The following is a 12,413-nucleotide window of genomic DNA, read 5'->3' on the forward strand; positions in this document are numbered from 1 at the left end:
CTGTGCAGGGAAGCTGCATTGTCTCCATGTGGGAAACCAAACTAACTTATGTGAAGACTTCACAAAATGTAAAGAAACCTTTCTTACTTTAAAATTCTCTATGGAGGCATTACAACATCATAGAAATCTTATCATGGCATCAATTTGCTTAAATCTCTTCAACGCCCCCACCCAAACCCCACCCAGTTACCAGTACATAGGACCACACTCGCCACACTGGTTAGGACCAAACCATGGTGGTGATAGGGTAAAACATATGATAAATGGATAAATTATGATAAAACACCAACGCGAATCTTGAAGTCAATAAAAATATCACTCTTTATTTTAATAGCAACTGTACTTGTAAGTCACTTTACAGACATAAGTTGTTACTGTATTTGTGTATTAGACCAACATGACATCCTACATCAAGTGAGGAAAATGAGGCATAACTCTCCTACACTCGTTTTCTTCTCCGGGAATGGAATGTCCCTCAAAACAAGACGACTAGAATCATACTCAAAGTGAAGTGACTGAGGGGTGATTTATGAAAGTGTGAATGGTGTCTTTTCAATAGATCATCAAGTACGTTCTCTCAGTTAATCCAAAGCCAAGTTTTAACGTTTACCATCTGGTGTATTTTTATATCTCAGTTTATGTAAAAATTACATAATCTTGATTTTCAGAATTTGTTTAAATGGTGAAAGTTCTTGGTGATAACGGTGTGAACATTTTTACCATAGTTCCACAAATATCACAGAACGTACGCTGATAACAATGAAATCTTGGAAATTGCTGACAGGCCAAACAGAAGACAGATTGAGAATTCACTGACATCAGAAATGCACATGACTGTAATTGAATAAATTGGTGAAAAGAAATGTACAGAAACTGCAAAAAATCCATGTATTTTCTGCATTTTTCTCCACACTTAAACTTGACTGCCACAACTCGCAGTTAGATCTAAGCCTTGATCTGTTCAAGAAGTCCTAAAACAGAATACAACGGCTAAACCACATCAATTTCCCCCAAGTTTGAACCTTGCCACCTGTCAAATGCTAGCATGCAAATGTGAAGTTGGATAATTTGAATATTCACACCCGAGCTAGAGCATTAGACTGTTGGGATCAAGTGCGGGCATCTGGAATGACTTCAATGCAGTAAAGTCTCATCCATCTCCTCGTCGGTTATTTCCGGTTGATTTGCTACTTTATGAAGTCTCTTGCTGAGTTCACTGAGATTATCAGCTGGTACAGAGTCCAACTCCTTCAGGACATTCTGTTTATGAGGAAAAGAAGCAAAGAAATCTCCACTAAACACTTCATGCTAAATAATGCAAAATGCTGATATGTCAAACAACTGTCAAATATCTTCATCTGATCACCCACAACATAGTTAGAAAGCATGTTGCTCTGGGGTAACTTTGCAGTAAGTTTCAGTTAAGTTGATTTCATAAAAATGTATATAACTTACTGCACTGAACTCAGATAGCATAAACTTTGATGATATTTTAAAGTCCTAAAGATGACAATTGTAAACATGCTTTTTCCTTGCAGGGGATATCCTTCAATTTTGTCATTACAGCTGCATCTGTTCACATTACTTTTATGACTTTGATTTCAATATTATGTTGTGATATTACATTCACTGAGAGATGTGTGTTTGTGTGTTTGTGTGTGTGTGTGTAAATAGTAACTCATTATTTCAAGTACAAATGATATCTTCAATATGTACTTTGAAGTAATTGCATTTTATTATTATTATTATTATTATTATATATTACACTTTTAGCATTGAGCACTGTAATTTCCCATAATATATATATATATATATATATATATATATATATATATATATATATTATATATATAGCCTGTGAAAGGCAAAATCAATAAAACCCCACCACTTGAGCTTTAAAGAGTTTAAAGACTAAATATCTAACGACTTATGTAGTTGTTTTAAACTCAAATGAAGGAATCTTCTGTATTTTTTGCCAAATTTGGTCTAACAGCTACATACCACAAGAGTAAAAGCAAAGTTGTTGTGGCAAATTACTCACATTGTAAATGTCATCATTTTCTCGAAGCCTCAACAGGCTGACAAGCGCCTGCTCGCTGCTCGATTGGACCATGGTGTTCCTTTCCTTGGCGCTGCTGACCAGCACAACCACCAACGGCTTGATGTTTGACATCTCCAAGGGTTTTTGGGCCTCTTTGGCGATGTAGTGGATCATGTGAGCGGCCTTGACCTTGATGTCGTTGGACGCATGGTTCATACTCTGTGGAGAGAAATCCAGTCAGCAATGTCAAGGACAAGGAAATTAGGACAGCAGGGGAAGTATCAGACTCTGAACATACCAAGCATCTCAATTTATTGCCCCCTCTGAATTCAGTGTGTGAGACAAAACTATGATATTCTGTTTCTTTACAGTGTCACTGGAGATAAAAAAGCAGAATAAAGTTCTGATTGAGACAAACAAATGAAACACTGCTGTTAGCTGTGTCATATCACTGTATATTCAAATCAACTGTGACAATGACTCACACCAAAATTCACGCTATCTGCATGAGCTACACGAGATGTATGTCAGTCAAGAGTGTATATATCATCAGTAGAGATATTTCAGACAACAGAAAGATGAAGAGGGTCTCAGTTGTAAGACTCATGTTTTGGACAAAACCGCAGATTCCAGTAGATAACAATCACCATATGAAAAATTTCAAGGTATAAAGTCTCTCTTCCATGAGACAGAGAGCCAGAATCAAAGGCGCCCTCTGGTGTCATGAGTGGAAGAAAGCTGACCCAAGTTACCTTAACTAGCGTGGAGATCAAATTCTGTCTGTTCTGTTGAAGAGATTGCTGATTGGTCACATAGTATTTCATCAGGAACCCAAGCGACTGTATTCCACTCACGCAAATGGGAATCTGAATTACAGGGCAAAAAATATGAAATGAAGTTGTTTATGTGTACACAAGAAAATTTTTATGTTTGACGCAATATTTAACACCAATTGCTACCATTCCAAAAGCAATATGTGGTGACTGTTATTCAAACAAAAGGCTCACATGAAATGGGAAACCAGTTTTTCATTTCTGAGATTGTATGCAACATACCCTGTCTGTTGTAGCATTCGACATGGCACAGCTAATGATAGCATCTTGCCTCTCAGCCAAAATCCTGTCTGGAGCTTCCTTGAGAGCGATTGCTAAAGCTACACTTCGCCCGTGTCTCAACGTCCAGTCTTGACTTGGGTCTGACACTGTCACAGGATCAAGATTTTCATATATGTGGTTAGAAGGCAATTAAAATGAATGTAAGTTGTCGAGGTGCTTTGGAAATGTCACTGTTGCATTGGCTGTTGGGTTTGCAAGGATTTTGCTGCTGAAGAATGAATGAAAATTGATGTAGGGAACGGCTATACCTGTCTGATTTATCTTACTTGGCCTAACATGGTCATTCAGAGGCCTGATATGGTCATTTAGTGGTCTGATATGGTCATTTAGTGGTCTGATGTGGTCATTCAGGTAAGAAACTACTACAATAAACAGAAGGAAGGCATCAAATTGAAAACTGGATGCACAATACGTGAAGAAGGTACAATGTAATTGGCTGTGGACAAAACATGATATAGAATACTGCTTTTTCTATAGTCTTAGAGAGCTAAAGACGTTTGGCAATGAGAGCAAATAAACCTTAATCAGTGATCCATATTCTCAAATTGACAACTTGAATTCCAATACTCACCAAGTAAATGATCATCTAGGAGGGATACAAGCTCTGAGTCTGGCAAGCATGCACACAGAGCACCGACACAGCCAGCTGCACACAGACGACTCACATCCTGTGGATAATGAATGGAACAAACCAGTTGACATTCTGCTTCACATATTCTTGCATGATGAATGGTTTTGGGTAAAATCTGCTTGATTTCTACCACATTCACCGGAGTTACGTTATGTTAGCGATTTGAAAACTTGTTACAAACATTTGGTTTTATTTACTCACTGTGCTTAAAAGGGCAGATTTTTATCAGCTTTATCTCTAAACAAATTGTCTGACTGTGTACAACTTTCAAAGGAGAACAAAGGACTAAAATCACATAAACAGTCAATGTGAAAAAGCACTAATGTGAGAACCAGGGATTGAGAACTGCCCCTTTAAATGCACTGAATGGCAGCAACTCAACTCCTATATGCTGAAATGTTTATTTCACTTGATTGTACAAGGATCAACACGCAAAGTTTTTTTTAACAGAGTAATTGGGAGGAGAGCTTACATAATACCTCAAAGTACATGTCACCAACATTCATGAGACGAAACAAGATCATTCTGTTTAACATACAGTACATAACATTTCACCTACACACACACATACACGATAGAATCTTGCTGTGTTGCCACACATAAGAGTAAACTTTGATCCTGATTATTTGGAAATCTCATACAAGGTATGTATGTTGACAGTTGTATTGCACCATTATGTTGTTAAAATAAAAATATGATGTATTCAATTGTTTTTAAAAATATCCTGACAGTCAGCGAGTTCCTGACACAAACATGAAAGTAAATGAAACAGCCACAGAGAATGAGACACATCTGTACAAGGTGAATTTACCTCTGTTATGCCAAGCATTCCAATCATTGTAGTAGTTATAGTCTTTCTGATGGCTTCTCCCATTTTCTGTCCAGCTCCACTGATCACTCCTCTCAGAGCATGTAATGTGGTCTCTCTACAAAGACAACGCAGAAAAATAATGACACATAATATAAGGTGATGGAAGAACTGGTGTTAAATTTGCAGCAGGAGTAATTATACAATATTCAAACCTGACAATAGCACCAGTCATGACTTGACCTATTTGTGACAATGCATACTATCACAACTTGCAGGGAATTTGTAGAAAATGCAGATATAAAACCTGTATGGTACTAAAACTTGATGGACCAGCCTTTTTACCAAATTTAAACATATCTTTCACCATATATAGCCATATGCAAATTGGAAGATATCTCTTTTATCATATATGGACACACGCAAATTAGAAGAATCCCTTTACAAGCTGTATCAACTTTCTTTCCTCTTGTTTACTGATCTCAGCAAAAAATATTACCTTTTTCTCACCATGGGTTCTCATGTCACCTACATGTATGCATAAACAAGACATAAATGACCAAAATTAAGCTATATTTGACCTTAAGCTACATTTTGTACGTTACCATGTATTGAACATGCACATTCATCACTTCAATCTGCCATCAAAACACACTTACCTGATGCTGTCATCTTCTGCATTCTTCACACTTGAGTGTAACTCTGTGAACAATGGATCTACTCTGGTGTGGATGACGATGAGTTTCTGGAGAGCAGATGCCGCTTTCAGACGCACCGCTCTGTTTGGATCGTTGAGCGCCTTCAGGAAAGTGGTCTGCAGTTGAGGCAGGAACGGCTTCAGCATGACACCAACCTGCAGAAATAAGAAATTTCTTGGTGTGAAAATTTGAAATAGACTAGAGTGACGAGCCCACAGAGAGCTGTAAATCACTATGAACATGTGAAATAGACAAAAAGCATTTGTACGTATATCCATGAATGTAAACAGGAAGAAGTCTATCAACACTAGCAATCTACCACGGACAACTTATGATACTCAAGTCAACTGCATGCCCCAATCAACTTACAGACCATACACCTAAGGTAGAACTCATATCAGGGACGGATATTCGGACACTCAAACTTTTCCAATACATTTTTAAGACTACCACTCGTGGAAGCTCATTTTGAAGCTCACTGGGTAAATAAAATTTTCACCATCTAACTTTTGTGAAAAATCACTGACAAATTACATTTTTCCCATAAAGTTAACACAGGGATAGTAGCCATTTGGAATTTCAAAAATCGGTAAATTTACGGGAATTTGTACTTCTAGTACCAAAATTTGCACCGTTATCCAAATTGTGCCATATTCATTGGAATGCTATACCAACTTGACCTGATAGGGGCATATGAACTTGACCTGATAGGGGCATATGAACTTGACCTGATAGGGGCATATGAACTTGACAGGATAATGATGTCCATAAAACCAGGAGCCTGATACAAACCTTAGCAAGCAGCAACCCAAGAGTATCTAAGACTGCAACTTTGACGTTCCAGCTGAAGCGATCACCTAGGATACGGATGAGAGGGCCAGTGATGTTGACAACAGATGGTTTCAATGCCTCGGCACTGGTTAGTTTGATGACCTCCCCTAATACCTTGGCTGCCTGCTCTCGCTGCTCTGGCGTACCGTTCAGAATTCCTTCTCTGAAAATTGGCAGGATTGGTGTGATTCCCTAAAAATGAGAAAGTTTACGTATTTGTAACAGTTTTATACTTTTGTCATCTTTTCACAATTTTCTTCACTGTAGTCACATGTCCTTTTTTTTCCTATGTGTTTATGAACACCCCCCTTTCCCCCAATAGCAGTATCCTCCAATCTTCAGAGATACATGTATGTTTATAATTCCTGTTATTAAGCCATACTGTCTTTGAAAATGTTATGATTTCAATCCTTGGTGATAGAGTTGATACCAGTTTGTTGTGTACACGCTTGCCGCTGTCATATATAACTTGCAAGTTAAAAATTATTTAGTTGTTAAAATCTACGCAGGGATGTAGAAAATTTTTGTCACAGCAGGAAAATTATGGTTCACAGCCAGAAATGTCCTCAATGCGACCGCCAAGCAGTTGCAGGGGGTAGGTGTGGGAGGGGGGTGTCCCCCTCCTACGGTGCAGACTTTTTTTGAATTTGAAGTCTCCACAATGGCTCTCCTGGACCCATTTTATGAATTGTTTGGTCAAATCTTGCATATTTTTACATCATGTATGATGTAACAAGGTAAGGACAGTCAGGTGATTACATTTAACATTTATAATTTGTATAGTCTCGTTTTTTTGATGTACACTGGCCATCATAAACCGGTAACTTCGTCAAAGCCCAATTTTCTGTTCAATAGCCACGCGTGAGAAACTTTAAATTTACTTGTAGAATTGTTCCCATATTTGTTGTACGTCGGAATCGAAGAACAGCAGCTTTTGCTGCACAAATAGAAATTATGAAGTCTGATTTTTCGCTCACCGTTGCCATCGAATACATTGCTAAACACACCTAGGATTTCTTTCTCACCGTCGCTCTGAGATAACATGTACTGTACATTGTTGTTTGATTCACGACCTGATGAATTGACATCACTAGTAGCAAAACTTTCGGTTGTTTCAACAGTTTCACTTGAACACGGTTCGCATTCAGTTGTTTCGATAACACAGCTAAAGTGCTGGCAGGCTTACTGGCAGGTTCATCAGCAGAGTTTTCACCAAGAGTTAGTTCGGCCTGTTTATCAGAGAAACCACTGAAGAATTTCTTGATACTTGGCTGTTTATCGCCCGAACATTTACGTTCTGCGTGCAATCTCCGCAAAGTTGACGTAGACTTGTCATGCAAATACAACTGCGTGACTGTACCCAGTCACTTCGAAAGCTAGCCGAACACATGCCAACAATGACGTACCAAAAAAACCCCTAGCGAGGTCAACTGCAGCCTGCATGACCTGTGCACTGCGTTCCGACAAGCACACGTTACTGCCTATCCATCGCGTATGTAGACATTTGCTTGACATTCTGTGAAGTGGCGATGTTTATCGACAAGAAAGTGGCGTAGCCGCAGACAGGACTACCCAACTGCCTTTAATGTTTTCCCTTTCTGTTCATGAAGGTTGTGAACTCCGCCCTTTCCCTGGCAACCATGTACCCATCAACAAGATTTTGCCAATCATTTTAAAAGATGACTTTGAAATGTTTTCATTTGAATACAGCAAGTCCAATATTCATATGCAATCATAAATGGCAATTTCTGCGGCAAGTGGACATTGATGTGACTTTTCATCATCTACCAAGTGATTCTTTTTTTGCCCGATTATGAAATTTAGAAATAAAAAGTCACTGATTACTAAGTGAGGGACCCACCAGGCCTAAAACCTGCTGTTTTATTGAAATCACACCTAGAAACAGAAACAAAAGACAAATACCTTCTTGGGAAGAAGACAGAAACCAGGCAATGTGGTACCCTTAATGTCATCCTTGACATATCGGATTGCTTGACGGACTGAACCAATGTGTTGAAGCTGCTCGGCGGGATCCAGTCTCTGTGGAAGAGAAAAAGACAGAAGGATCAAAGGTCAACTATGCAAATTACATCGCCGAACAAGGGTACCATTCATACTCTAAACAATGAATTTGAAGTTCGAAGTTTGTGTGAGATGCAGAAGTTTGTGTGGGAGGTGCCTAGTCGCTTCAAGAGTAGCAGGTCTTGGTGTTGGGAAAATCTTGTACAGATACATTCATGACCACGCTGGTATAATGAATGATGAAAACGAAACATGAAGTCACAGACTAAGTAAATGCAGTATCTCCCTGGTGGCTTGGCAAGCGCAGGAACTGAGAGCAAAAGACGAACTTTACCTTGACCATGGTGTTGAGGGTATTCCAGCTGATCTCAAGGATCTTGGGGTCCTCGTTGGTGAAGAGCTGAATGAGGGCGCTGAACAGCTGCGATACATATGATGAGAGATCTGCCTTGGACTGCACGCAGAGTTCATACAGAATGGTGACCGATGCCTTTCTCATTCCTGGGGATTTATGTTTGGTGGCGCTCAACAGTTCATCCATGACGGTGCGGACGCCTTGGTCATTGGTGACCGAGATTACCAGAGTTTGACAGTGTTTCAAGTTCTGGAAGTCAAACGTGATCAAGAGTGAAGGTATGGTTCATATTTTCTTCACAGAAACTTAGCAATGAATGACTGTGCAAAAGTCAGGGCTGAGCAAGTCCATTCAGTTTTTATGGTCCCCCTGGCCCTGGAGTCTAGTTTGCTTACCCATTATGCATTCTTCATCAATTACTTGTACTCACTGCTCCTCTGGACAAGTGAAACAGATCATGGGGCAAATTTACTTGTTCATGGCATGTCTTGTAGTCAAAGACTTCAGAATCACTGATTCATTTACCATTGAGACTGTACTAGTGCAGTTACTCAGAGAAAATAGTCACAGGTTACTTGAAAAGACTGTTTCAGTGTACCCTTAATGTGTCTCTGGGACAGATATTCAGACTCTCAAATTTTTACAATACTTTTCTGATCTACCACTTGTGGAGGCTAATTTTTAAGCTCTTGGAGTAAGACAAATTTGCACCATCTTAGTTAGAGTTAACTCAGGTATAGCGGCCATTTGGATTTCAAATATCGGTAAATGTTCGGTAATTTTTTTACCCCAGTACCAAACTTTGTGCTTTATATTCTTGATTTGGTAAAAGGATGGTTGAAAGTTTCATGGAGGAAAGTTTGGGCAAATGTTTAAGTCTTTCACTTTCGAGGCCCATGAGAGTTGCATTTTGATTCATAAAAATATGTCTTTGCACAAACGTTATAACATTACTCCAGGTTCTGTCCCTGCATCTTTATGACAATGAATCTTTCTTTGCTCTCTTGACGTCATATCAAACTGCACAACCAACCTGCCTGCAACCTACTTGCAGACGTCTTTCCCAGCCTGAGTAGGTAACGTTCAGCCACAGTAATGGCAAAAAAGGGCTTTTGTTAAGAAAATGAAAACGACCTTGAAATACAGAGACTTCCTTACCTCTTCTTCTTCATCAGTGCCGGCAGTCTCTTCCAAGGCACCGAGCAAAGCCGGCAAGATTTTGTTAAGGTGCCTGACCAGAGCTTCGCCAGCAACTTCTGACAAGATAGCCAGGGCCTTGATGTTTACAGGCCTTGCAATCAACTGAACAAATGACAAATCGACACGGAGAAATCACATCAGTATCTCATAAGAAACTCTCTGTCTCGTGTGGCTACCACTTACACATCCATTACTTATTGATTTAATATTCCGAGTCCATCTTATTATCCATACTTAGCATTTTATTACAAATGGTGTATCTTTTGTCAAGACAGAGTTAGGATGGTGCAAAATGTACCGGTCATCCTTGTGCACTCGATTTTTTTTTTGTACGCAAATATTTTCAGAGAACCTTTTTCCGACTTCTACTTGCTTTTGACTATTTGCAAACAGAACTTACAAACATCAACTGTGAAACATCTATGTCCTTATTCACTAATAAAAGTTCGATTGTGTACATGGGAGATGTAAAGCCTACAAGTATAACAAAATTGCTAAATGAAAAATTTGATGGCAAAGGCACTGAAACTTCAAACCACAAACCTTCAACATTGCTTTTCCATGCAACCAAGACAGTGTTTACCATGGAAACCTTCCCCTACTGTACATGTCAATCTGCCTGGGATTTCTGTAAGCTGGACTTACCTTGGGAACTAGATACGGCAACACGACTCTACTTTTCACTGCCATGACCTCCCTGAGACCATCCAGTGCATACTCGCCAAGGTCTGGATCGTTCAACTCTTTCAGAAGAGCTGGTAAGATTTCATCTAAAGCTGGTTGACCTGTACATGATACATGGTTAAGATAATAATTTATTTTTATTTTCATTATTTTGGGCAGAGTTTCTGTCAGGCAACAATCAGACACTAATGAGTCGTCTCCATGCAGAAACAGATACTGGTGACAAGGGATCTACATGTAACATGTACGTGTAGGTATTTCCGCTGCATACAGCTTTGACGCAGCATCTCTGCTGGCTCCAAAACTCAATTCTTGGGCAAGGAAGGTGAAGTAAGGACATAGGGCACCTTGAACCTGAACTCACAAAACTTAAAGTGGGACAGCAAAAAGTTAACACTGAAAAACTTGATTTTCGTGAGTTTTTCCAACCCTTTGTGCATAACAGTTTGGTATGATCCTATTACACTCTTGGGTACTGTTGGGCTTGTATGAAAAGTTATGGGGTGATGTGGGCGAAGGGCAAGCAGCTTGTAAAGGTGAAAAATATTAATTTGTCTTTTTGACAAAGGCATTTTACAAATGAGGAGAACGAATAGCAGTAGAGACTGAATAATTGATCAAGAATTTTTACAATCATTTTACATTATCTCGGGGAAATTTTTGCACTGATTATTCCTGAAAAGCTAAAAAGGAGAGATACAGCTACTATTCCAACACCAAAACATCTATTGGACACACTGTCAAATAGATGCAATTTGAAATGTAAGAAAGAATAGCTAAAAAGTTACACAGACTGTCAAAACGCTCTTCAAGTATTGACTCCTACTTTGTTACGACAAGAATATCTGTGTACAGGTGACACAACTCAACTTGAAAAAACCTATGTCCATTAAATTTTCCACACTCCCACCCTATATCCTCGCATGACTTTATCGGAGAAAACGAGAGTTGAACCAAAATGTCGGTGATGAAAGGTTTAAACCTGTTACTCCATACCTATAGTGCCGTGGAGGTTGTCAAATGTCCGAGCTGCAGCCTGCCGAACTTCGGCCAGTGGATCCACTAGTGCCCGTCTCACAGTCGTAATGAGATTGTCCACGTACTGCAGTACTTGCTCCTTGCTGGTAGAACTCATGATTTCACTGAGACCAACACACACTCCCTGTCTCTGATCAGCATCATCAGAGTCCAAGCTCTGTCCTAGGATCGGGATGATGTCGGGCAGTACCCTGTCGCCGAGTTTGCGTACCAAGTCACCAAGCGTCCGTGCTGCAACCTACAGGGTACACAGTGGAGATGTCTGTTTACGACTCAAACCAACAACCACAAAACTAGAATTGGGCTTGTTGATGCGTTATTGAAATCACTGTATCATAAATAACAAACTTGATGTAAAAATTGTCCTATCAATATCTTGTAAATGGGTGACACTGTTCAACAGGGTCATACTGTTATGTGCAAATAAATTACCAAGCATATTCTATACCAACTGATTACTTTTTGTCATAATAGACGAGCAGAAACACCATCCCTTTGCAATCTGAGTCAGTTGAAAACACAATAACGAAAGCAAACTAACGATAGGTTTTGTGGTATTTCACAAATTTCAAATTTTACATGTGTATCATTCATTGATTCATTGCAATAGCATATCTTCTTGTCAGGATATATAAAAAGCCATTCTTGCAATGAAATATGGTATTTATGGCTAAATTTTGACACAATCGCACTGAAATTAATGTGAACATTCATTATACATGAGTCCAATCAACTTCCGTAAACCCACCCACCTGACGTTTGTCATAGCTAGTACTGGCCAGACATCCAAGAAGCAAGTGGAAGAGAGTGGATAGGATCTCTCGCAGTGTCTTTGGCGTGTTCACCACAACCACTTTCCAGACATGTAACGCTGCTTGGCGAACTGCCAGAGCCGTGTCTGACCTGCCCATGTACAGACCTGCTAGAACACGGTTACGTCTGTCCTTTCCTAGGATTTCAACAATGGCCTGTTGGAATTCAAAACAGTAA

The 12,413-nt window shown here is 39.4% G+C and overlaps 1 protein-coding gene across 1 annotated transcript in view; it reads right to left on the reverse strand.

Moving 5' to 3' along the window:
- Positions 1-297: 297 nt before the first annotated feature.
- Positions 298-12,413, reverse strand: part of LOC139145393 (stalled ribosome sensor GCN1-like) — a 43,944-nt gene continuing 31,828 nt past the window's right edge. Inside the window, 14 exon segments of the mRNA XM_070716532.1 lie at positions 298-1,260; positions 2,042-2,260; positions 2,794-2,907; positions 3,097-3,242; positions 3,728-3,824; positions 4,599-4,713; positions 5,255-5,448; positions 6,086-6,316; positions 8,048-8,164; positions 8,481-8,750; positions 9,660-9,803; positions 10,347-10,486; positions 11,382-11,661; positions 12,176-12,391. Coding sequence (XP_070572633.1) covers positions 1,135-1,260; positions 2,042-2,260; positions 2,794-2,907; positions 3,097-3,242; positions 3,728-3,824; positions 4,599-4,713; positions 5,255-5,448; positions 6,086-6,316; positions 8,048-8,164; positions 8,481-8,750; positions 9,660-9,803; positions 10,347-10,486; positions 11,382-11,661; positions 12,176-12,391 — 2,409 coding nt within the window. The 3' untranslated portion in view covers positions 298-1,134.

Source organism: Ptychodera flava, chromosome 12, assembly GCF_041260155.1.
Source record: "Ptychodera flava strain L36383 chromosome 12, AS_Pfla_20210202, whole genome shotgun sequence".
Classification (NCBI taxonomy): Eukaryota; Metazoa; Hemichordata; class Enteropneusta; family Ptychoderidae; genus Ptychodera; species Ptychodera flava.